The 27741-nt window shown below is 43.3% G+C and overlaps 1 protein-coding gene across 4 annotated transcripts in view; it reads left to right on the top strand.

Annotated features, from left to right (window-relative positions):
- The window catches only part of LOC118502679 (maternal protein pumilio), a 156775-nt gene that overhangs the window by 18266 nt on the left and 110768 nt on the right, over positions 1–27741 (top strand). For 3 of the 4 annotated variants that reach the window (XM_036035184.1, XM_036035186.1, XM_036035185.1), the window contains 5 exons: positions 7151–7380; positions 7452–7587; positions 7668–7792; positions 7874–8225; positions 8318–8407. In XM_036035184.1, the coding sequence (XP_035891077.1) occupies positions 7151–7380; positions 7452–7587; positions 7668–7792; positions 7874–8225; positions 8318–8407 (933 nt within the window). The remainder of the gene's footprint in view (positions 1–7150; positions 7381–7451; positions 7588–7667; positions 7793–7873; positions 8226–8317; positions 8408–27741) is intronic. The other variant, XM_036035187.1, reaches the window with a different exon arrangement.

The raw sequence follows: 27741 nt of genomic DNA, 5'->3' as shown, positions 1-27741 counted from the left end.
CTGACACCAAAAGCTACTACTCCACCACACTGATCTTCCACCCTCCCCCATATCTCTCGGACCGTGCTGCTCGTGTGTGAGTGTGTGTGAGGGTGCTCTAACGAAATGAGGCCATGCTGTTCTGCGTTTTATGCTGCTCGATTGGGTCGGGGCGGGCTTTTGAGGGGGATGCACCATCATATCCTACCAAGGTTTGCATGCTGTGCAAAAAGTGGTGGGAGAGAAGGTTCCGATGTTGGGACGAATGCGCAACGTGAACCGGAAATGAGGAAAGCAGCAGCAGGAAGAGAGAATGAGCAAAAAAGCACCTTGTACATGAGTGTGCAAAATAATCTATGTCAACTCTGGCGCAATTTATCGTCGTCCTTTTTGCTGCCGGCGCAGGCTGATGCTGCCTGTTGGTGAAGTAGTGTGGAAATGTTTGCTTTGTTGTGGGTGAATAACAGAGAGATAGAGGGATAGAGAGAGAGAGAGAGAGAGAGAAAGTGAGAGGTCCGATGGATTGGGTCTGAAATCGGAAACAGATTTATTTAAGCTTCGTTCTTTCAAGTATTATTGATGAAGCCGTTTTGTTTGTGTCGTGTCCCGCTGTTCAATGACTGGGATGCTGGTTCGGAATAATATGCAGTGAGGTTGTTCCACAAGCAAAAAGGGGGCAAAACGGTGTTTTCAAACTGTGCTGTGTTTTGCTGCATTATTTACCACGATTTGCCTATGAACAGGCAGTTGAAAGATCAACAGAAGCTTTCGATAGTAAAGAGATAAATTGCACTTCAGCAGCAGAAAATCAAGAATGTGGGGAAGTTCAAAATATCGTAGAATTCCTTCAAAATGTTTATGTTCTAATTGGGATTTAAAAACCCAAAGAAAAAGGACAACGAAACGATCGCTGGCACACCCGCCAATCTGTGCGTTGTCACGTTGCGGTGCTAAGCTTTAGAAGAAGAAGAGAAGATAAATCGGTCAAGGATTTATCTAATTTGGACGCAAATCCTGCTCCTCTGGTTCCAACCGAAATGATCGTTTAATTGCTTAAGCTTGCAAAATACACGTTCTCTTCTATGCTTGTTTTGTGTAGCATCCAATCGTTCTACTTTGCTGGAAATTCGCCCCAAATTCCGAACTCCCACCGTTTTTTTGTAGGGTTCTTTGCTTTTAACTCAAATCATCATCAGAGCCGATGCTTCTTGGTGCCTGGGAGATAGGCATCCAAAACACAAAAGAACCTCCAACAACACACAAGTGGTTCAAAAATCTGAAGCAATCTGAGGTAAAACAAAAAATCCGCTCAAAAAATCACAACCAACAAAAAGCTAAAGACCGACCGGCATCATGTATCCGGGTTTTTGCACCAAACGGCTGGCAAACCCCTAACGAGGACAATGACAGTGTCCGGGGTGTCGCGCGCGCGTCCGTCCGCATTTTGGTTGATTGTGGAACGCGCCAGCGAAAACGGAGGAACGCGTTGAAGCGTAACGATTTTTCTTTTTCGCATGGATCTCTCGCGGACCCGTGCGGACCAGCCGGGTACACGGAAGAAGCTATATCATGCTTCTGCTTTCCGCGTTGTGAAAATTTGATTTAGGCAGCTATGGTATTGATCCAATTAAGTTTTACTACAAAAATATGCTTTATTTTCTAGTTCGCTTTTGCGTGATGATGTATGGAATTTCTTAACCATCTATGGATGTTGGAAGGTGGATCTAACCGATGAGCAGGAGAAGAAATTTTTCTTAAAGGTGATAAGACGTTTGTGTGCGTGCTTGAATGATGTGCTTATGGGGTTGTGGAGAAGTAAAGGGCAATATTCCTGACGGTCAACCTCGTTACCCACATTTTAATTGATGTAATGAAATGAAAATCTGGGAAATGCTGAACCTTTCTTGTGTATAGAAGTGTTGTTATAAACACTAATTTAAGCAAGACAGAACGTCTTGATCAGGGTTATAATGGAATTGGTGCATCAGATATTCCGCTTAACTTTGTCATGATTTTCTCTGGAACGTCTTTGGCAACATATTCGACTGACCAAATAACTGCGAAATAGAATAAAATCAAGGGCTGCTGTGGTAAAATAAATCTTTTAACTCTTTTTATCGAAAGACAATATACATAATAAGCCCAAGAAATTGGGCCAGTCCGGTTGCCTAGGCAACACCAGCGTCGGTCTTCAAGAGGTAGGACCGGGGTTCAAATCCCACCTGGACCGTTCCGCCAGTTGGGGACTGACTATCCAACTATTCGGTTTCAATAAGTCTAGTAAGCCAGAAATGGCAGGCATGATCTAAGAGGTCGTTAGGCCAAGAAAGAAGAAGAAAGAGCCCATGAAAAGTGCAAGTGTCACAACACTCTGTACCTTTCAGGATTATTATACTGTGGATGAGTTCCGAATGCATGCAGACTATTTAAATAACCCTACTTTGTACTGATTTTTTTTGGACGGATTCAGAAATTTCTCTTTTTGCGTAAGGGATCTAGCTCTATCTGGCTCAAAGATTTTCTCACAAATTGGTCGGTTGCATGGGACAGGTATTTTGTTGAGGATGCATAGATAAGACATTAAGCACAAGCTTACTTCTTTATGCCTTATTTGATATAGTTAATTCTGGAGCTGGAGGGGAACTGTCAAACAAGTTTCTTGGTTATCTAAAGATATCCTCGGAACATATGGCTAAAGCTGCAGGTCCTCAAATATGGAGGTTTTTGTGATTACAAACCCCACGAGGTAGTTCAGGAAGGCCCAGGAAGCTGGATTCTTGTACCGAATCGTGGACACCTCGATAAAAGAAGAAGGAAAAGAAAGCTATCCTCTTAATCTCAGGTGTTTATACACGGTACCTATAAGACTGATAACTGGGCTATATATCTACACCAGATTAACACAAAAATAATAAATCAAAAATAAGCTTTTATGAGCCAGGTGAAAAAGTATACCAGATTGGTGGCAATGGAAGTTCAGAATTGCAAGCGTACAGAAATAAGGCCGCATCATCTCCTTCAAAAGAAAAGCACCTTCCACTGCAAAAAGCCGACTCGCTCTGCCCCGACGTGTGTGAGCCTGTGATTGTGCAACAGCAGTAGCAGCAGCAAACATGGCCGTTTGGAGAAGCGTGCCGTCGTCGCCATCCTCATTGGAAAACCGTGAAAATGACAGCTCTGGCGGCCGTCTTTTTAATGTACCTTCGTGTAGACCTCGTCTCGTGTACGGCGCTAAAAGTTCTTTCCCCCCGTTGTCGTGTGTGGACGGCGTGTGGTGCGTGTGTGCGCCTTGCTCGCCAGGTGCGCTTGTTGGGTGCAGGTGGCGGGTGTGGTGTGATGGAAGCTGCAAACACACCCCGGCCGCATGAGAGGATGCGGCGTGCGAATGTACGGGCTGGTGCTATTTGCTGCTGTAGCTCGCTGACCGGTATGGAGAGACTTCTACTGTAGCGCAGTAGTGTACACTCTTTGACAAAAGGTTTTTGGCTTCGGCCAGCTCCAGTCAAGGCCGGACAAACTCGCGCGCTGCCGGGTGCTCCAAAAGACTCGGATACGCGTACGCGGGTACGAGTGAAACAGCACCACAAAACACCGATCCCCGCATTATTGGTGTGAGCGAAAGACGCAGCGAGCAAACTGTGTAATGCTTCGAGAGAGTCGCCTCAGCTCGAATGAGAAAATGGACGTGAGATAGAGCGTGAGACAGCGTGAACAAAATGGTTCACCCTCGGTGTACCGGGTGAGCCGGTTCATCATCCTCATCCTCATCATTACACCACTACCAAACGTCGTGGTCGTTGTATTTCCACTTCCCGGCGTTAGTTAAGCGATCGGTTTGGTAATGAAGCGCGCCTTAACCGATTGCCGATTGCATGTTCTTCCTTCTGTTGTTCTATGCTAGAGCCGGTTGATTGTACACCTATCTGCCAACAATTGCTAAAGATGGTGGATATCGACGCCATGTTGCTTCTCTCGTTTTGAAGTTCAGTTCGGCCGTCAAACCATCTACTGGTATAATGATTTTGAAGTTAATCATCAAGAACAATTCACCAAGAAAGCTTATTGTATGAGCTAAATTTAACACGTGGTCTTAAATTATGTATCCAATCTACCTATCGACCACTTCCTCTCATTCGCACCGTACCCATGCAAGACATCGTTAAGAGTTGTATTTGTTTAGCGTACTCCTTCCAATCATCACCGGCACACAGCACACAACGTCTAGAAGTCGCTTTTCGTGTCATTTCCCAATATTATGATACCACCTCAGACCAAGAAAACGCGCGAGGCGTTCGTGACGTTCGTGACTAATTTGAAGCTGCTCGTCGCTGTGCTACCTGCAGATCTCACTATCATCTTCCCCCACAGGTTGAAGGTCTATCGCTGTTTATTATTTTTCCAACAAAATTCGAGCCAGCTTAACGGGGAGGGTTAACCTTCCCAAAAGAGCCCCGGCAACCCTATCCAGTTGACTGGTAAAGGATCAATGTGCCTGCTATTACCGTCACCTGCGCGTGCCATCCGGATAGCCGAAGAAGATGAATTGTTAATGCGTTACAGGGGTCTCTTAACCTTCCTGGTAGGGGGAGAACGAATGGCTTGAGATTTTCATCCATTCTCACGCAACCAACCCCTCCACTCCTTACTTCACGATGTTCCACACCTTCCAATCGATATGTGTGTTTGTGTGTCCTCTTTTGCTCAGACATCGGCGAGTTTTGTACTGCGAGTCCTTGCATTGTCTAAGCAGAGCACCGAGCCGCAGGATCGAGTTATCAGATCTCTCCAGGCCAAACAAGACGATATCAACCATTTTGCATTTTAGATGCGATATCCTAATTGAGTAAAATCGATAATTTTGGGGCCAGACTCGAAGTATGGGCTGAAAATACGGTGTAGCCGGCTACCGATGTGAATGATAAAACGTGCAAACAACGAAAACACGTGTAATAAGGCACAAAACGTCATTAGGGATGTCCCACAGTATGACAGGTGCTGGGAAATGTGAGAAATGTCAGGCGGGGGCGGTATTTGAAAGATTGGAAATGCTAATTTGGATAATGTAATTTGTGTTTCGTTCTCCCTGGGTTGGGTAGGGCAGAAGATTGGAATTCTAGGCTGAACGTGATTGTGACAGTTGATATCAGTAAGACTGTAGCAGATTTACATCGAATGTTTAAATATCTAAATAGGAATTGTAATTCTAATGTATCTCTATCTCCAAACACCTCTATTAGGTGGAGCGGTCAGTAAAGTCTGCTTAATTGACCCAGGTCGGGTTCGCTTATTTAAGAAAATAACGATCGTGACATTTTTGTGTCTACCGTGGCTAGAGAAGATCTTTCGCGCTCCGTTTACACAAATACATCGACCAACGGCACATAACATGTCGTGCGCGCGATGAGGGCTCGCGTTCTGAAAGTGCCGAGTCCATGGTAAAGACCTTCGCGGGGTTTTTATTAGTTTGTTCCTCTCACCCACACCGAATGCAAGCTGCTATGTGCAGCAATGCAATGATGCCGCGAGCTGCTTGTGGTCGTCGTGGTCGTCGTCTGTTGTTGCACCGTCCGGAGAAGGTTGCAGCGTGCCCGCAAGCAGCAATCTCTTCCCTTCTCGAATCGAAACATCAGAGGTCTCAAAACCAGGAGGGAGCATAGGGAAAACAGGAGGGTCGGGTCTCTGTTTTGTACTACAAGGAAAGTAAAAATGGCGGCTTGGTGTACTTCACTATGCGCCTTGGGCGAGAGTTCTTAATAGAAGTCTGAAGGATAGTTTCTTCTTCGTGGCAGAAGCCTGCACGCTTCTGCCATAGTACATCATCATGGCACAGATTGTTCCATAAGAAGAAAACACTATCCGACAGTGAAACAGAGCCTGGTTTATGCTGTTGTTAACAAAAAACCGGTTAACGTACAATCTCCCTTAACTGTGCACTCTACGCTGGTCGTCGCTGTTGGCAGCTCACCAAACAAGGGAAGTGCAAGACGAGTGCAATGTTTGGTGTGACGATCCGACTGTACTTGGTGGATAGCGGACAGGCAGACAACATGACGGGGGGGGGGGGGGGGGGGGGACAGATTGTTGCGTACGAATGAAAGTATATGTGTGGTGCTTGCGCCGAGCGTCTCGACTATGCGCTGAACTTGAACTCGTTGTTACTTATAGTCACCGCGCAAATGACCCACCATGGACACGACGCTGCCGCCCTGTCTCGCTCTCATGCGCGCTCTTGTGGTGTAAGGGGCAGTTGTGTGGATATCTTCTTTGCTGAAGCGAAGTTTTTGAAGGCGACGCGCGCTGTGTGTTATACTGAAGAGTCTCATATGGTAAGCCCCAATTTCTAGCTTGCTTGACCCTGGTGTAATTGCAATTACTTCAGTTTTGAACAATTAATCCGGACTCACACATCTGTGCATATGCTTTCTTTTTGTCTGATTTAAGGAATTTATATTAAATTTTCCGATGAGAAAACGATATCAGAAATATGTTTCCTACTGTGATTGCTCAATGTAGAGAAGAGTTAGTATGATATGCAAATAGAGTAACAGCAGATATTGCAGAGCTCTACGCCACCCTGAAGAATTACCTTTTTCTTCGTCCATTTTCCATTGTATGAGCACATCAGTTTGACGTATGTAAGATGGAGTCTGCTGCCTCGATTGCACTGTAATGAGTAATTGCAAAACTCTGGGCAATTATCCTTTCGAATCGATACGCACCTATTTCGGCGTATGTTTGGGGAGGCTTAAGCCTCGAAGAATCGACATTAAATGCGTTCTCCATCCAAGCGCGAGGGGATGGTATTCAGTGTTGCAGAAGTAAGGTGGGGGTGGGGCAATAAATTGATTTCGCGCAAAGATGAACACGATGCGGTTCGTCGCATTCAAAATGGGTGGATTTTTGTTTTGGATTCCGCTGGTGCTGCTGCCTGTTGCTGATTTGCACATGGTGATGTGAAAATTGTTCAACGAGCTCAAATTAATTCTGCTTGTTTACATGTGATCGGGTGGCGAGTTGGAGTGTAGTGTGATGATTCAATGTTTATATAGCATATCAGCCCTTCAAAAACTTTAATTATGCTCAAATCGGTTTGATATCTGTTAATGATGTCGGTATAAATTACAACAAATTAAAACGATTTCGATTTTGTTTTATTCTCTTATCTCCGTAGATCAACACGTCAACGGCGAAGAAGCTGTGGGAAAAGGGTGGCACCAATGATGTTAAGGTGGCTGCCGCAGCAACTGGTCCATTGCCACCGTTACAGCTGCACGGTACTACCGACCATCAGGTATGGCGCGATTCCACCTGGTCGTCCCAGGGTGACGCCATCTTGGCCCCGCGCCGCATTTTCCAACACGCGCCAGAGACAAATCCGACGGGTTCGACCGGAATTTTGAGGTAAGTTTTGACTTCAGTATCACTTTTGTGAGCACCCATTTTAATGGTATATTTTCGTCTGTATGTTTTAGCCCTCGCGACTCGACGGGAGGATTGGGCGTAAAGATGGTGGAGTACGTGCTGGGAGGTTCTCCGACAAACAAGGAAAGTCCACTCGCCAGCTTGGACGCTCGCTTCAAGGGATTGAAGTTTGATGATGGAGACAAGGTGAGGCCAATCTTTTGCTGGTAGTGTGCCGTAACGCCATGATCTTAACACTTGAATGCTTGTTTTGTACATCGTTTTAGGCATCCGATGATAAGGACAAAGCAAACTCACCGTTTGAAACGAACGGTGTGAAGAAAGAGGAGGTCGTGCCCGGCACAAACGGTGTCGTGATGGTGAACGGTATCGACGACGACAAGGGATTCAAGTAAGTATTTCCATATGGCGCTTGGATGGACGAAAAGAATTTGCGCGCCCGATTAGCACAACGAACCATAATCCTCGATAGTCACCTTTCGTTCCAAAGCCGTACGCCGGGTTCGCGCCAGCCGTCCCCAGCCGAAGAACAGTTGCCCCGTCCAAACATGCTTGATCCGACGGGCGTACATGGATCCGGCTTTCCGCAGCATCCGTCGCTGCACAACATGCTCGGTTCTGCGGCACCCGGTGGTAACGACGTAACGCAACAGGCGGCCGCCGCAGCTCTTGGCTCCTATCATCCGCAGATGATTAATCAGATGGGCCAGATGGGACAGCTCGGACAGATGAACCCGATGAATCAGTTGAACCAGCTCAATCAACTGAACCAGATGCAGAGCCACGTGATGAATGGTGTTGGGGGCATACCGCAGATTGCACAGGTACCGTTAATTGCATATGCCACTTCCACCGATTGGTGATCTGTCTTTTGATCAATTAATATTGACATTGGATTAATATTGTATCATTTTAGAGCCCGATGGTGAACCAGCACGGACAGGGTCCGAATCAAATCGACTCGCCGGCGAATCTTTTGCAGCAACCGCATAACTACGAACTACAGGTATGTTTCGGATTTTATCGACACTAAATTTCAATCAATGGGGATTTGTAATGTAATTCAATTTGAAAAAGAATCGGCAATGTTTGATATATTGACAGAGCCGTGCACAGAATTCATATATGATAATATGAGCATTTGTCTTGTAAGCAGCGCTATTTTCCTCTGATCAAGGAATTTCGCTTCATATAGTTTTACCATATGATTGTAGGATATAAAAAACTCAATCTGTAGGGCAAAAGTTTCAAAACAATGACCATATGGCAGGAAGCATTGTGATTGTTTACTGGTAATGCGCACGCGTACTGTAGAAGGGCATGCAGTTGTTTGCGTAACCTGACACATAGATGGCGCTAGTGTCGCGAAGATGATTTGTTCTTGTGTAATGAAGGGATTTGATTTTTCGGTTGAATTCGGTTGAAATGGCTGAATGTTCGTTACTGATTTTGTATTATAATATTTATTTCACTATATATAAGCTTTTATATTGATTTATTCCTGTTCTATGGTGTTTTTCCAACCACACCATGACAATATTCACATTTGTTTGTCCTGGGTATATGCAATTGTTACGTTGCAACATAATGTTAAGTTTCAAACTCAAACCGTAAAATTACTATTGCTTTTAATGTAACGAATGATTATATTGTGTCCATGAGCTCTACCATGAACAGGGCACGAATTATTTTGATTTAAGTCGTGTCACAGAGTATGTTTTAACAGATAGATATAAATATCGAAAGAGAAAACAATTTACTTAGATTCGACTCAATTGACGATTAGACTATCGATTAAGCAATGTAACTAATTTTGCATACCGTATGCAAGCTTGACCAGCTATCCTGCTTAGATTTTTCTGTTTTCGCTGATATGGCTCACCAAGCCCGTCGACGATCATGGACCCAAACTTCAAAAGGAAGTCACTGAAATGAAGTCGATGGTGAAATGAATGTCGGCGAATGTTTCACTTACTGAATTGCAGTTCACATTTCTCCGGGTCTTTCTCATATCTTTTAAAATAAGTCATGCAATGGGTGAGAAAATTGCAGTAGCTCTTATCGTTTGGACCTTCACACTTATCCCCCAGCGGTTAACAGCTTTCTTATGTACTGTTTTGCCAGTATAGTGTGGTGGTTCTGCCACGATTGTTTGTCATCCAAACCCTCTATCGCCTAGCGCTAGCGCATTTGTCAAGCTTTTCTACCCCGAACAAAATGTCCTGGACAATATCGTTGATTTCCCCTGACCGTGGGCTATATTGCGCCAATCAATAAATTTCTTATCCCGCCCGACTTTTTATATCCCCGCCACGTACTGAGTTAGCCGGCCGCATATAGCGAACCCAAGTCTCGATGGACCGTGCAACCGGCAATGGTTTCGAATGACAAGGGTTCAAGGTTTAACTGGGGCTGTCGGCGATTTTTTTTTCTTCCATTACCCGAATTGAATGGTCCACTTTCTTCGTGGTGTCTCGTTAAGCGACATGTAGTGCGCCGTAGTTTGTTAGGAAAGCTTCGTTGTCCCCCGATTGGAGAAATGGTTTAAGGATACATTAAGCTGAAAACAAGAAAGGTTTATTTGGTACACATGTTTGGCGCGCGTGTGTGTGTGCTGGTCAGCTGCTTCTACGACAATGTGAAAGGGTTAAGAAACCGGAAGTGGATGGCATACAATGGGGTGGTAGGGTGGCGGTCAGACGGTCAGTCAACAGAGTTTTTCGTTTTCTCTACTGTCGCTACTACCCACCACATTGTACATAAATTGTGTGTGTGTGTGGGGAGAAAGCGACCCGTTTTGCAATATGGCCGTAATATGCGTTCCGTTGACACACATAGCGTAGCAGTTCCTTTGCGCCCTCACTAGTGTGGGTGTGACACTGCTCCATTTGTGGAAGGTGGTTAGTTTTGTTTAGCACAGGCAAAAATCGTTACGGCACGCTATAAATGTGCGGTCATTTTTTTAAGCGGAACAGTGCTCTCGATACAAGGGACTTTGTGAGTAGGCGTAAAACTGTCGTTTGGGGACCCCGGATACAGATGTATTCAGCAGACCCATTCCATTGTTGATAGCGTGTGCAGCTATCAATTTGGTGACATCAACAGAGGCAGCAGCTTCAAGCCGTGCATAGTGCGCTTCGTCCAGTCGACTATCTGATTATGATAATCTGAAGAAGCTTTTCTGGAGTGTCCGCCGGACACGGTGGTAACTATCTTTGGCTGAAACAATGCCAAACATCAGTCAGCTCTGAGACGGACAATTGTAAGAAGCAAAAAAATAATAAAACATATGACAACGAAATTTGTTCCTTTCGAGAGAGGATAACAAAAAATGGTCTCTTCTAGTGAACCCACATTTTGTCGTAAGACCTTTGCATTCTTCTCCCCATCAATCACGATTAGATGCACTTAGTTAGTCAAATTGTACGCTGTACGATTTGATTATGGAAATGTCCTGTTGTCGCACCTCCCTTCGTGGGGTGGTAGGACGTGTCGGTCCTGTTGGTAAATAATGTTCAAAATGTACTGGTCATGGTCAAAGTTCTGAGTGCGGTGCAATTGTAACTAGAGCATTCGACATTTAGAAAAGCACGTTGGGTTTTCTCTTTGTTTTTTTTTTTATTCTTCAATTATTTCACTTCGGATTCAAAACTGGTTACAAAACATTAAGGATTTACGTGGTTGTGCAAATTTTGTCCTCTTCAACGTTGGCGATACGAATGTCCATAACGATGGCTTTTTACAATACGCAGAATTGGATAACATAATTCATCCGTAGATGGTGTCCCATCACAAAATCTGTTTCATTCGGGTGGTTTCGCAAAGTAGAATTCAATTGATGAGTCATCTCTTCAGCAACACAAAATAGCTGCTGTCTTTGGAAGCAACAAGGGGGATGGCTCTGTGCAGCAGTAGCAACAATATACCTTCTCTCGGGAGCAGCACAGGAATGATGAGGTCCAATCAATCCATTTTCATTTGAAGACTTAAGGACAAATAGGACGCGTTGGAGACGTGGTGGGACATTCGGCAAGGCCACTCAGCTGGCGTTGATTCTACCAGCATGTGAGAGGAGGATTGTCTCTTCCCTCTCATCGGCTACGGTGTCGGTGGAGCCAAGGAAGATTGATTGTAGAATAGAATTTGATACCCAGGTCGAGAATAATGCGTCCAGTCCAGTGATGGATCATTACAGGCCAACTCAGCAGTGTAATGACGTAATAGTGTTTATTTAGGACAGTACGCTGGGAGAGAAAGAGCTTTCGCGTGGATATCGAATCCCCTTGCTCTGAGGATTAATTTTTGATATTGGATATAATATTTTTGAAGAATAATCCTACGACATGGACGAACAGATTACATTTAACAGCTAAAAGAACATTAAGGAAAATTGAGCGGCGTATGACTAAAATGGGACCAGGATGAAAGCATTTAAAAGCTTCTCAAAATTGGACTAATTTAATTAAAAGTTATTCGTACAGTCCGAAGCAAAGCAACCAACTCCGCGTGGCCATATGTGTGAATTAGGCAGGAGTGAAATGTATCATTAATCAAAGACCATGCATGCTCGTAGTCACGAGGTACGCTACACTCTATAACGCTCTTTGCAATCGATCGTCGATTGCGTGCTTCCAGTGTGAATCATTTGTTTTAGGAACGGAAAGTGGTATTCCGCGTTAGAATTGAAAGTGTTGTAGTGAAAGCTGTTTTGTTTTTTATTGTATCATTGTGTGTGCATACGGGGAGGATACATCGGTGTTTCCACTCCATTAGGAGCAGAAGAGAAATGCTAATGATGATGATATTTACGACACTTTTCGATCGATCCGTCGCAATATTGTGCGCCTTTTGTTTTAGTAGGGGCGGGCGATGCAGACATAGTACAGACAGACTACGATAATGACTTTATCAAACATATTCGAAAATGTTTTTAGTAATCTATTTGAAAATATTGAACTTTTTGGATTTATTTAATATTGTTGTATTAATATTTTTAATATTGTATTAACATACACTTATAAAATATTAAGCTTTAAGACACTTCCTGAGATCGGAATACGAGTTAGTTGGGTTGATTCTGTTTTGAAAACAGTGGACTAACAAGCAAGGGACGGTTTGAGGTGATTAACGCCTCACTGAGTTGGACAACATAATAGCGTCGGGCAATCAGTTTGCTGCCACACCCTAGCCAAATGACATTCCGTCCCGAAAACCCGTATGCGCTTCTGGTACCGTGTGCTATGCCGCATCATGCACGTTACCACGTCCGAGCTTCTCCACGTTCCAGCTCGAATACAAAACCCCGGCTGCAATGGGGAGGGGTGGTATATGTGGGTTACGCTTCAAACGAAAACGACCAGGCGCCTCCGTCGTTACCGGCCATTCGAATGCAACTCACATACACTCACACACTTACGCACGCACCTTTAATCTCGGGAAAGGGTAGGAGTACCACCACCAACCAACCAACCCATTTATCTAACCCTTCGCACACTGTGCCGGGCGCGTGACGTTCGTGTTTGTGTGGATATTTCCGGAAAAAGCGCTTTAGTCATGGGTTTGGCTGGCATGGGACTGGCCTGCAGGGTAGAGATGGCAAAGATCATGTGAAGCATACTGGGTCACTTTGAGTAAAACACACCATTACGATCGTTAATTGTGCACTGACTGGCCGAGTATGCTTGCTCGGGTAAAAGTTTTTTATTTCATTTTAAGCATTGACTCTAATTTACACGATGGGTGGCAACATGCTGGCGGTGGAAATGTTTTTCATTAGGCGAATAAAGTTTTTACGAAACAATTAGCTTTTTGACCGCTCTACATTTGTGTGAGCATGGGATTTCAATTAATCTTGTTCAGGTAAAACCAAAAAATGCGGCCAGGAGCTCGATCGATTAAAAAAAAAATCCAAGCTTTTTTTTATTAGACCTACAGTTAACATTAAGCTGCCTATTCATCGAAAAATAAGTATAAAATTTCACTCAGCAGAATCTGTAGAAAAAGAATGCTGAAGTTATTTCAATATTGATATTCAAGATTTTTCTTGCGATGGTTGTAATTCCTTGAGATAGATCCAACCATTTCCTATTTCAGATTAAGAGCAGCTGTGGTCAATACTGTCGCAATTCTGGTCATCTAACAGCGCCGAAAGATCCTTATATTGCAGCAGCAATCAATGAGCAAACAAAGACTTTATTGTTTGGTCGCCTTATGGTTGTGAAACTTAACTCCAGGCAGGGTCTCTGTTGCGTCCAGTAATTTTTTTTTTTGGGAAAACCTTTGGAGGGATTAGAGGATATTCAAAGGGAGGTATTAAACGATCTTATCCAGACATATCAGTATCCTGGACGGGGTATAAACTTATCGTCAAGAGCTGGAATAAATCTGATCTAGCTGTCATAAAGACTCTTAGAATCAGAAATCAATATTTTTGTAGAATGATTCTAGAACTTAGAATTCAAGTAAAGTGAGGTTAATCAAATAGATCTTTTGTAGGTTTATTTTCTTCGCCATTCAGAGTTGGTCTATTTTTTGCAGTTACAAACGTTACATGCAATCCAATAAGAGATCACGAATCCTTTTCTTTTGTTTGCGTGATCTAATTACACCAGAACAGAAAGTAATAATGCTGAAGCTATAAATGTAATTTCGCGTTTTTTGTCATTACATTCCTACCATGGTGCCTAATTAAACTTAGTGGATATTGATTACATTTTTCAAGTGTTTGCACCCGGTTCTACAAAAGTCCACATTTCCAAAACGTAATGCAATGTCACGGAAAGAGAGAGAAGTACAACAAAACCAATAAACCGTTTGTTGAAATTGATTGATTGACATTCGTTCGTTCGTTCGTTCGTTCGTTCGTTGGAGGGACATCGCGCAATAGTGGAAGCAGTACATCATCGAAGGGTTTTCATTCGGTGGTTTGCATTTGTTGCTCCCATCGCGCGTCCGAGTATTTCTCCTACACGAAAACCATGGGCGACGGGGACCGGGGGGAAAAGGCAGGCAACTACACATTCCAGCGCACGGAGAACCGTCGCGTCTAGTGACTGTCAGTTTCAGACCTGCACAGGTACCATCACACGGTACGACACAGAACCTTGTGCCGGGAATCGATCAACGAATGCCCGCATGCCGCACATATTGTGTCCGTTTTCTAAATGGCTCGTAAACGGGTCATGTGATGTGTGGTTGCACACAGGATTGCCAGGATCAAGACGTAGTGAGGGGGTCAATTGGGAGAGAAGAGGCATACCGAGCAGAGTGATCGAAGAAGGCACCTGTGTGTATTACCCAAAAAAAAAGGAGGAACTCTTGGACTCGTTGGGAATGTAAGTGGATCCGGGACCCCTCTGACCCAATCGATTGGGCCCATATATGTATGTTAATGCATGCCATTGGCACCGAGCTTTCGATGATGGTTAAGAAGACTCCATCCAGCAGGGCTCCGTCGTGATATAGGCGAGCGCTTTTTTTTCTGTCTTTTTTACTGGAATAAATGCGTGGCACGTGGAGTTACTATACAGTGGGGGGACACGTGTGTATGTCTATATGAAATCAAGTGCTGTGTACCTTGAAGTGTTTGCCTTCTATCGTTCGAACGTCGAAAGTGAGCGTATTCTGTTGCTTTTACCACTCGACCAACAAACAGCAACAAAGCGCAGGCTAGAAATCTGCTCCACAGATGATGCGTGTTTGGAAGGATGATGGTAGTTTTATAGATAGTCGAATCGGTTTGAATCGTACCCTCTGCAAAAGTAGGGAAACTTAACCTGCTGGTGAGGAAAGCGTTTAGGAGGGGGGAGGTATGTCACTCTGCCACCGAACATTTGGACCGTTGGAGTGGTTGTATGTGAAGAACCCCGTTTGCTAGCCATCGTATGAATATGTATGAATAATGCTTTACTTTTCCCCGTTGCGTTTTTATTTTAAGGTTCGATTTTTGCATTTTGGTTTGCGTTTTTTTGTGACCTTTACTGTTGGCTTTGTTTTAGGGATAGCAACATCGTATTTTGTAGGGTTTATTTTACACAGTTAGCAGAAAAACACTGGATATGACATAGTAGGGCATATTTAAAATTAGTAAATTTTCGCTTTTTCTTAATATTACCTGTTGAACGATCATTGCCTAACTTATAACTCAATATCATCAGGGGCGTTATTGGTTCATACGATAGAAAAATATATTATAGGGATATTTGGAAATTTCCGCCATGACTCTTCAACCTGGAAAACTTGATGACGAGACATTGAGTACCTTTTTCCTTCGAATAAATACGAAGATCGGATCAGGATTTTTATCATCTTTTTGGCTAATGATCCAGATCTAATGAAACTCGTGAAAGAGGGCATGGCGAGGAAGTCAAAAATTGGATTGAGTTTGCAAATTGGAATCACTGTTAGATTGAACTCCTGTTATTTGTCCGAATTCCGGATGAAATAGCTTTTTTGGTTGTGCTAATGCTTAACCCAGTGAAAAAAGTACACAATACTATGGATGCAGGTTGCCCTCTATCTGTCAAATTTCAAAGCAGTAAAATACCTTAAGTCTAACCTGAAGTAAGCATTTCAGAAAATCAAGGCAAAAACATAAGGCTAGAAACAAGCCTGTAATTTTTCAACTCTTACATTTAGACCCGGTAAATGTTCCAGATTAACATTATTGTGGATATTAACTTCACATGTTCTCAAATGTTTACTGCATATTGAAATCGCTCGAAGCTGTCGCAGTTTTCGTTCAAAAGGCCTTCAAATTTGACACGTAAAACTGACGAAGGTGTTTAACAACAGCTTGAGCACGGCAACACACAGCTTGAGTTAATCGTTTCGTGCCCTTAGCCATTTAAACACACACACGTATGTGTGATCGGCATCCTGAACGAGGTCCAGTTTGTAATTTAGGACGCACCGTTCGTTGGCGTTTTGCTCTTTTACCATTGACACATTCTACAGAGTAAATACGAATGTTCATCCGAGGTGAGAACGCTTCGTGTTCTTTTTTGGTTCACTACAAACATACCTTCAAATAATCATCGCAGGGTACAACTACCCACTGGTGGCCACTGTGGTCGGCCAGACTTTTCCTTTTTTTCGGGACAACGCCCCAGAAGCGAATGGTGGCGTGGTGGAAGTTTTAACGAGAATCGTGATTCAATTCCCAGCCCATGCGATGGGTATACGCGCGCGGCTAAGCAAGATATCATCTCTCGCTCTCAGTTGTTCCCCGGGTATGTGTTCGCGGCAAAAGTGTCCTGTGGTGTCGCTGAAGCACAGACAGGAAAACATTTACCTTGTGGATGTGTGCTTGGTCGATGCTCGGAGAAACACGCCCGTACACAGCACAACACATCCACACACCGTTAAGCACGGCTGGCAAATTGTGTAAATTAATTTCCGGATAAAGGCGATCCCAGGGTCCGCGTGCGTCCGGACGGAATATCCCAACGCCCAAGACACGTGCTTTCCGTTGCGGTGTCGGTTGGGACAGGTAAACCACAGGACGAACGCGTGAAGCACTACTGTTTTCGGGAGATCCCCAGTCCAGAAAGCACGTGCACATTATTGCACATTGGCGTAACTTTTGGTTCGGAATCGGACCGTTGTGTTTTATCACACAATTCAGGCTGTGCTGGACTCACTATTTGCCTGTTAATATTGCCACGAGTCTCCTACCCGAGTGAGAAATCGCTTCAGCTATGAATATGCAGTTAAAATGGTGCAATAATTACGACGATAACGCTTGGGCGAAGGAATTGTTCCGCTTTAAATGGTCGAGCAGCAGCTCATTTTGCAGCGCAAGAGTGATTACACACATCCATAAGTACACACATATACAAACCCAGTCCAGGGGATAAGATTGACGGGTTTTGCCAACCGAACGGATATAATCGGCTGCAATCGACTGTAATGAACAACATTTTATACGAGTCATTCGGATTTAATTACAGCACAAGCAACCAGGCGCCTCCATTCCACGGCTTCGTCCCGGGGCATCCTTCGCGCGTGCTTTACGTATTGCACAGTTTGTTTCCAGTGAATCGGTGAAAATGGATACTTGGCATAGAGTATTGGTGTGGTTCGGTGCAATGCTGCACAACACCATCACCACCGGTGGGAGCGAAATATTGGAGAATTGCACGTCTCTCTCTGTGTCGTTGTTGAACGAGGTCATCCTGCTTCTTGAAGCTTTTCCGCGAACTCATCATCAAAAGCGATGGATTCAGATGGTGCACAAGCAGGTGATAGGAGGCGGTCAGGGTTTTGCATCCCGTTTGCTATCGATTCGGAAGATTCGGTGGCTTATGTTGGGTACTCAAGGGTGATTTTAACATTGGCAACAGGCAAGGATAACAGCATCATCGCTTACATCATCCACAAAAGCGTCTTGCGTATCTACGTTGCGCTTGTAATGCAAGCTTTCAATGTGGCCTGATGCGAGATACTGTTCATCACATCATATTCTGGAGTTGCATAAATGTGCATGTTAATATTTGCAATTAAATGTGTTACGAACGTCGTACAGTAATTGTGATGTTCGGTGGCCACGATAATTGTCTACTATTAGTCAACGATTACGCATTGGCTGTTGTAATTGTTCGTTTTGATTTCATTTTTGTATTGCGCCGTGCTGAAAGCCAACCAAACCAACCAACAGGAAATTGCCATTTATTGCCCACCCCTGGCAGAAGAGACGGAGTGGGACTGCGTTTGACGTGGCACACATGGCTCCACGGTAACGGTTGCGATGGATGTGATTGTCAGTTATTAGAAAACTTGATGGAAATCCACCGTTCAAGTCTTATGGGTGCTACTATCCTTCACACATACCGCATCCTGGCATCCTTCTCAAACCGATTAACCCAGTCTTTTCACTGTTTGTGTGTGCGTGTGTGGTTTCATCATCCTGGTAGCTGGAAGACAGAAGTGTGCTCCGCAAATCCTTTGCACATTGATGTGCGGTGTACGCGTTGGTTTGGGTGCTAGCAGTCATCCGCTGCTTATTCGATACATCTACAGTGGTGGATAAAACAGTAAGACCAGCTAATTTTATTGTACGTAATATGACGTATATATATATTTTTTATTAATAAGCTCGTCTTGCCTAGAATAGTTTTATTAATGTCCTCGACGGAGCTCTTGTGCAACTCTGAACACATTGTAATTACGCCACAAGCTACACTGCAAGGTCTACTAACAGCACTAACTTACGTTAAGTACTAATATATCTTCACTGCAATATGTTTTCACTCTCACTGTTCATCTTCACTGCAAATTATATTCAAATTTTGTTTTTCCAGCATTGAGAGTAAACTATTTTTCGCTGAAGAATCTTCTTCTTCTTCCTTGGCACTACAACTTCGAGAGGTCTCGGCCAGCCATTTATAGCTTTCTGTGATTTGATTTAACCCGGAATAGGCTTGTCAGAGCCCTTCGTATGGGGAGGCAGTCTGGGTGGGATTTAAAACCGGTGTGCAGACCGGTGCCGTTATCGCCTCGATCACCGAGCCGCCCCAAAATGAAGAATCTATTTTTTTTTTGGTAAGGATACTAGATTTTTTAGCTAGTATTTGCAGTATATTCGTCTGTATGGGATTCCTACATAGGGATTCCAATTCGCCAAGGACGAACCTAGTATTGGTTTCTAAATAGTTTGAACAAATCAGCTTATTTTTTATCTAGTAAAACTAGGATATCATTGGAATAAAGGAGACATGTCTTCTGTTCTTCTTCTTCTTGGGCATTGCAACTTTGAAATATCTCGGCCTGTCGTTTCTGGCTTCCTAACTTGATTTTATCCGTAGCCGGAATATTCCTGAGAGATTTTTTCCTAATCCTGGGATAGTCCTGAGATTCGTAAGACAATTATTTCAGATTATACTTGACTTCGACCGTGCGACTATGATACGTAAATGAAATTCAAGTTTTGAAGAAACATATGCTAATTTGATAGCTATTTGCTCCCTAAACGTTTGATCATTTCTCTGTCTATGGTGATATTTAGAATTTCTATGTGCCCAAAATTCTGGACTTTCTTATTACCCAAATTACCTGTTTGTGATATGTCGTAATTCAAAATTTAGCTAATACTTCTTCCATATTTTGAAGATCTTAATATTTGGAATGCCTTTTAATAAAAATAAGTATCGATAACATTAGTTCAAAAATGGAAAGTCAGAGTTGATCGTAATGTTATGTCATACACTGTTAATATCGCTGTAGTGTACGATAAATCCTTTCCGACAATACTGATGTAACCCGTGCTGTGAGAGCCACATGCAATGTGTGTAGAAAAATGCAATATTTGATTGCTGTGCGGCAAAGTGTTTATGGCCATACTAGATACCCCAACCGCCGAAGCAGTGCATCGCAATCAATTTCTAACGAAAAAAGTCGTTTTTTCTCCACCCATTTTCGATGGTGTTGTTTCGACTATAAATTGAGGTGAAAAAGATTCCTGAACGGGAGTGGGCAAGTTTAGTGGTGGAATATCCAGCAAGACATGACCTGAGCCAGTGTTAATGTAAACGTGTAATGGAGAAACACCAGAAATCACGAAATACCAACACAAAAGCACCCCAATCCTTGGGAGCGGAAGCTTTACTATACAAAAAAAAGGGAAAATAAATCAATATCAGCGTTGATGCGCGGGACACTCACTCACGAAAACATGTGCAGCCCTCGTGCATTTCCTCCCCCACGTGATGATGATGATGATGATGAGCAACATCATGCAACAGTTTGCTTTCCATGCTGTGATGGGGGTTTCAAGTTCTTCTCCCTTTTTTGGTTGTTCGCCTTTTTTCCCCTGTGTTACCCTGTGGTATGAAAAGGTGAAAGAAATTTTATTCCATTTTCCTATACTCTCCCCCCAAGCGAACTATTGGGGATGGGCCGAAACTATTCTCTAGCCCAAGCAGCAGCAACCAACATCCTGGTAGCCGGTGAGCAAAAAATAAAAAGGGGGTCAGAAATAATAAAACCTATCATTCGCGCGCCACCAATGCGCCCGCGAACACACACACACGAGGGTTCAGGACAAGCGCAAGCTGTATTTTTAATGAATAACGCCATTCAAACTGGCGCAACGTGGTGTGGGTTGGGTGGGGCCTGGTGTGTGTGTGTACACTGCTCGATAGAAACAGTTGGCACTTGTGGATGCAATAATTGCAGCTGCATCACATGTCAGCAGACGACTACCGAGCCTTTGCCTGCGCTTCGGGTGGTTGGGCATTGTGCGATTGATTAAAAACTGACTGACTTCTTTGCACCGCTCGCAGCCTTTCCTTTCGCGCGGGGGAACTACGGAACGAGGACACTCGGTTTCCCTGCGGCTCGATGCAAAAAAAGAGTGTGTGTAACCCTTGTGAGTGTAATTCCACACATACAATCATCAGCCACTCCCTCGAGAGGGTAGATAGTAACATTTTTATTGGTTGGCTTTTTTTCTTCGCGACTGATTGCCCATCGCATCGCGGTTTAGTAGTAGCGCGCGAAAAAAAATCCTCCATGACTCGGTATATTTATCCTACTTCTCTCGAAAAGCTCCATTAATGCATACACCATTAAAAGTGCATCGTGGTGTGTGTGTTATCGTTTTTTCCCCGAGTTCGAAAGGCTCTTGTGCCCGTACCAATAACTGTTGTTGTCCGTTGATGACGCAAGTAATTAAGGCAGGATTATTTGTTTGTTCATGTGTCGATTGTTGTGTGTGTGTGCATTATTGAACGATTCGTAGCCACGCGGCTGATGACGGATGCTTTCGGGTGCTTACGAAGCAATTGTGAGCAATTGATTGGTTCACATAATGAGAAAATTCAGCCTTGGGTGTTGGTTTTTGTGTGTCCCCGGCATTTTCTGATGCGGACTTTGTTGCGTTCGAAATTTCTATTAGGAACAATTTGTCATCTGTGCGACAGTTTTGGGAGCCCGACGAACGGTTTGAATGATGATAGATGAATTGCTCTTGTTTTGGGTGAATTAATTAAGCTTTAAAGCTGTACATTTGCTGTTTAAAGGTGTTAAATAATTATTATCTATCAGCACCCACACACTCAAACCAGAGAGTCGTACAAGAAGGAGGTCACGACCTTCGGCAATGAAACTTGACAGCATTACTACGCCGATACAACATTGTAATGCTACTTCCAGGAGTGCGCTACCTGTGTCAGGTGAAAAACAACGGTAGAAGTCATGCGCTTGAACGTACAATTGCTGCCGCCCTTTCCATTTATTTTGCACACATGAATTGCGCTGTTATTATCCTTGCACATGTTTGCTGCATATGTGTGCTGTCCGTGTTTCCGGTTCCGGCAAGATCCAAACAATTTCCCCGGTCACCCCAACGAAGAGCAGACAGGCAGGTTGGGAATATGACATAAATGATTCATGTTTTACCTATCGCGCACGGTGCCGTAGTTTCATTTGCAGCCAGAAAGTTTTGTGCCCGCTGTAAAGCTTCGCGCCGTGAATGACTTTAATCAAAGCGAAATAAATTCCCTTGCAGTAAACAACCCCGTTTGTCGGGGGGGAGGGGATGTGCAGAATAGATTATGGGTGTTCGGTTCAAAAAGTAAGCATCACGTCAAAACACGCAATCGTGGCAAAAAGAACTGTGGCGTCCTACCAAATGCCAATCTGTTTTGTAGTAGTATTGCAAATTGTATCGTACGCGTTCGTTAGTGTCTGGTTGGCTGAGGGGTTACCGGTTGCATCCTTGCATCATTTGCAACATTGATGCAGTGATGGGTCGAGGGTTTGGGTTTGGGAGTGGGGCATAACCCGGAATATCCTACCCAGGTCGGTGAGAATGTGTCAATAGAAGGAAATGTATTATTTACGCAGTTTTTGAAGCAAGAAGGCAGTACTATGTATGATGGAGAACGTAATAACATAGTTCGAAAAGCACAATCGTGTACAATTTCAAAGGCATTGCTTTGCGCCTATGAGTAGGCAATCTGCAAATCCTGTGTTGTAAATATGTTGTTAGTGGAGTCTAGGATGACTTCAGCTGGAAAACTAATATTCAAGGCCAACTTCTGTGAAAATATTCGAGGCCTCTAAAGGAGTTCGGGATCCTCTGAATACTCGACGCTCTCAGGACCACATGGCCTGATATGTTCGGGCTCCCTAAACTTATGGCTGCAAGCACCTGCTTTGCTAATACTAAGATCCGCCTTTTTCTGTTAGAGCTCCTAAAGCCTTCGTAACTGTGGGATGGTCTGGTAGCATAGACGGTAATAACCGTGCCATATTTTACTACAGTAGAGCCGCACATCGAATCTCACTTAGACTGTCTTTCACACTATGAGGACTGAGTATTTGGCTTCGGTGATGGAAGTCAAAGGATAGGATGTTCAGAAATGGCACGTCAAGACTCATCGAGTTTGTTGTTCTTTTTTGCTTTTATTCAAGCAAATTTCTCTTATAAGCTTAAGCTTAGTTTTTATTTAATATAATTGGTTATTTGAACTTTTTTGGCATCTAGCCGTGTAATGGATGTTTTTAATCACACAGAGGTTCAAATAAGTAGTGGAATATTGCATGTCTGCCATGAAACTTATTAATCATATAATGGAACATTTGGGAACTCATTTTCGCTCTAAGTTAAAGCTCTCCAAATGTATCTAATAAGGCGTGGTCATGTAAACAAACGAATTGATGACATTTTGCAGTCATACAGTTTGACTGTTTTCATGGACCAAACACTCGACAGAACATCAACAGAATCTATGCAAGAACGTTTGCAAGATTAAATTGTATAGGTGGAAAATACCACAACCTAATTGCAATATTCCTCTATTAATTTTAAATATTTTCCTCAGTGATTAAAACTATCCTTAATGTAGATCAAGACTCTGTTTTAGAATACCTTATAAACATCAAGGGCAATAGAAACAATTAAACAAATAATTAATTCTCAGCAATGCAGAAAACACATGCTAACCAAAATCAAAAAGGTCAAACTATAGAAAACTTTTCATGTTCAATGCCACACCCTCCCCCCCCCCGCCTCCCCTTCCCACTCCTTCAAACAAACCGAACTTGCAACGCAAACTTGAACGAAGAATGTGCCAATATCGAAGTATACGACAGCAATAGATATTGAATCGCTCTTTTCCCACTTAGCCTATCGCATTACAAACGGTTCAATACAATTTGAATGCATTGCAAAAGCTTCGGTTACGACATTTTAAAGCTTTAGTAAACTAAAACAAACCCAAATATCAAAAGAAGAAGCGGAAGTTGTTCGTACAGCAGCAGCAGTAGAAGCCAGCCGGTTGGGAAAAGTTTTTCCTTCCTTCGCGAACACACGGAAGTGTTGGTAGTGTAGGATCGGAAAAAGTTTTTCTTTATCTTGTTTTCTTTTCCTCTTATTTGTTTTCCTCTTTCTCAACCCCTAACCAGCGAGCCTGGTGGAAAAATCACTTTTGCTCTGAATAACTTCCTTCCTGTCACGGTTCGAACGTTGATCGAGTACGACACGTGTCCGGTGAATGTAAAATGGTTGTAAAACCTGATGCTTTAACCTTTCGCTGGGAGTATGCACGGTAAAGAGAAGTGCGAAATGGAAGCTGTACAATGGCAATACGACCCACGAGCGTCAAGTGCACGTGATCGTGGTTGGATTTAAATCGTAAGAACGCTGATGATTGTTACCAACTAACGCAAGTAGTTGAGGGTAGCTTAAGAGTGATGGAGTAGGAGCTTTGTAAATTAAAAGTTTTAGTTAAGATATCCAACATTCCTGCTCCCGGTAGCACACTATTCTGACCCTATTTTAACCAACTCGCTATTGAAAAGAATGGTGCAACCAGCACAAAAGCATAACTTATTACTAGCATGAATGAGGCTCTTCTGGCAAACATTTAAATGAGTTAAAATGTTTAAACAGCTTCAAAGACAGCATAAAGAAGCAGTACAGCAGTGGCGCTTCCCAGTTGCCATGGGTGTAACCCACTTCGCACCTTTCTTTTTTGTTTATGTGAGAATAAAACAGAAAGCTCCACCGTCCTTACCCACCCATTTTATGGCACCATCAACAGCGACACTTTGGTGGTTGTCTCGAAGCGAAGAAGAAGGATCTCCTATGTGGGATATTGCGTGTGTCTATTTCGTTATCTCTCCCTCTCTTTCTCTCTTTGTTGGTCCAGAACTTTGAAAGAACATTTGTGCAACAGCTTGAAGCTATGAAATGCTGCGAAAAACCGCGTTAACGATTAAAGAAAGTACAAGTTCTTTCTTAGTGCCCTTATTGCTCTTTGCCCACTTTGACACAATGAGGGATAATGATGACACGGGAAGGCCGATGCTTTGCGGCCGTACTGTGACGATGAGAGGACGTTAGCCCCCAGCTGAATGCCCTACGATGGGGGGAGCACTTTGTATGAGTAGTTGTTTCAATTAGAAAAGTTTTTCGTACTAACGAGACTTGCGTGCAAAAGGGAGGGTTGCGTCTGGGAAAGATGTTAGAAAGAATGGTTTTAGAATTTTCGTCCTTTACGGAGTGTTAAATAAGGGGTTTTTGTTTAGAAATAAAATTTAAAAAACATAGACTTAGAACTCTCACACTGAGAGATACCAGGGGTTTGAATCATAAAGTGGAACTTTTGAATCACAAGTGGAATATTGTAATCCCGGTGTAGAAAGTTGCACTTATGCAGTGGAACATTGCATTTAATTAGGAGAAATTTACGGGTAAAATCAAGTAAGACAGAGATGACAGGCCAAGATATTTCGAGGTTGTAGTATCGAAGAAGAAACTACAACACACTGTAAAGTTTCACACTAGAGTTGCAAATTCCCCTTACCTGTTTGCAAAATTCCATTGTATGATTGCAAATTTCCACTACAGGATTGCAGTGTTCCCCTTTTTATGTTTATTTGCCTAAGCAAACAATTAGACAAGAGTTAAAGTTAACAATGAGTAATAATAAGTATGGTTATGGTTGTATTGTTTATACTATGCGAGAACTATGTCCTTCTATTGGAACAATGACGTAAACCTTGTCCGGACCCTAATTGTGTCCACCCGTCCATGCAGGATCGATTTAGTATTGGGACAACACCCCCCCAATGAAATAAATCCGTTGTTCATTTTCTAAACGGAGAAAAAAAAGGTTACTATCTTTTGAGGGTGTTGTTTATCTAGCGGCACAGTTCTTCTCCTAGTTCTCTGCGCGTGCCCCCCAACCGTATCGCACATATCTTTTGACGTTGAACCAAGTACCGAACCCATCTTCTCCGGCAACCGAAGAACTGTTGCGCGTCTGGAACCATCGGACCCGGGCAATGGTTTATAGCCGGCATTAAATTAATTAGTTAGATGGCTCGAAATTAGTTTGTTTTCCGTGGTGGGTGTAGCACACCACACTCAGTTGTCCCTTCTACTTTCGTCCCTCCGCCTTTCCGAGTCGAAGCATTTGATATCCGATGTGGCTCCTCGGTTGTGCTTATTCGGTGTAAAGGTAAGCTACGAGCCAAACCTTTTTCACCTCGACGCAAAGTAATAGTGTGTGAATCCCGAAGGTTGAAGCGCCCCAAAGCGAAGGAGTATGACAATTTGGAGCTGTTGAAATCTAACCTCGTGTTGTTGTTCCTCGTTGACAAATAGAATGGGTATAATTTTGTGGTGCAAAAGTAGAAGCCACGACAGGGTTATGGTACTGTGTTGATACTGTGGGATCGATGCGTTGAACGCGGTAGGCAACCGACACTATCCTTTATGAATGGAAAATGATCCCAATAAAACAGAGCCTGGCTGGCTGCCTTGCCCTTGTGGAGCAAGGAGTGTGGCGGTGGGGTTTCGGAAAGGCCAAACGAATGGATGGGCTAATGTGTATGAACCGTGGCACACGTGTCAACACCTGGCTTACGACAACCAATATTCGAAGCGAAGGCATTTCGGACCTTCAATGTGGATGTGGTATGCGAGATTTATATCAAAAAGGAGGGTGCGTTTTCCCCGTTCTCCCGAAAAGGTGTGTTGCAAAATTTACTTCTATTTATCTTGTCTTTGGAGGTATGGGATATTGAAGGAAATATCGGAGCCGAGGGAGGCTATTGGAAAGGAAGCAAAAATGTCTTTAATAGCATCCGTAACAAGGTATCGCGCGCGCGTGGATTCATTTTTATCGCTCTGCTCTGCGCCACAACATCCGATTCCAGCGCAGTTTTGGTTTTTTGTGCGAAGGCGACAGAAATATATTTCATGTCTGAAGGGTCCGGCATTGGCATATTATCACCAAAAAAAAAAAGGAAAGAAAAAGAAAGGATAAACGATGTCTTTCCTGACCGTGATGTGTATCGGTGTCGTGTGTTGGAATATGGTGCAAGATAATAAAAGTTTCATATGAAACACATAAAAACGGAGAGCCTAAAGGGTCTCGTAATTGACAGCACCGATTACGCTAGAGACGATGACAAAAAAAACCGTGGTGCCTTTTCCTGTGGGGATAATGTTTTGGTTTCGGAACATATGGTAGACGTTGAGCATCGATTTTCTGTCGGCGATTTTGGTACAAATCATCTCTCTTGTCGAGGCTTAAAATTGATATTTTTACCCGTGTTTTGGATGAAGACTATCGAGCAACTTGTTTTTAGAGTTTCAAATTTAATCACTTACCAACTACAAGCATTTCATAAGCTCTTTTTGAGGCCTTGGCGATCAGTTGATCCTATAACTTGACCATAGAAAAATAGCTTAGAATATCCTATAAGTCGTTTATGACAGGAGTTGGAAGCCTTTTTCATCAACGAGACGAGCTCTCACCGTCGCAGAATTTTGTTCGCAGATAGATATTACTTTGCAACCTTCAGTTCTTCATTAAGAGTGATTGTCTGCTGATCAGACATTATATGCAATATACATAGTTTTTTTTTTTGTAACAATGGCGATCATGTACAGGATCTTCTACAGGATCTTCAGGAATAACTTTCAAGAACTTCAAGGTGTTTTGACAGTTGGGTCCAAGGTTTAGAACTTTAAAGTTCCCAGGTCCACGGCTATTCCTCATCAGTAGTTGCTACATTTTACTCTAGGACTTGGCGGGTGACCAGGATGTGAGCACCATCACCTGCTCCGTAACTTCTACTTTAAGCGACGTTATTAAAGTGCACCACGAACATGACCATGCTGCCCATCGGGGGTGCTCAGAAGCGTAATAATCTTTGATTATGTTTCACACCTCCGTAAAATGTTGCTTTCGCTTGTTGTTCCTATAAACATAATTAATGTAGGCAAATTTTGCCCAAGGCTTCTTCACTTGTTTGTGGTCCTGGAGATAAAAAAAGAGTGCGCTGTTTATTGACTTTGCCCGGAGGGCAAACTATTCAACCCTA

This window comes from Anopheles stephensi, chromosome 2, assembly GCF_013141755.1.
Source record: "Anopheles stephensi strain Indian chromosome 2, UCI_ANSTEP_V1.0, whole genome shotgun sequence".
NCBI classification, from domain to species: domain Eukaryota; kingdom Metazoa; phylum Arthropoda; class Insecta; order Diptera; family Culicidae; genus Anopheles; species Anopheles stephensi.
The sequence above is the reverse complement of the archived record's forward strand: the minus strand, read 5'-3'. Positions and strand labels throughout refer to the sequence as shown.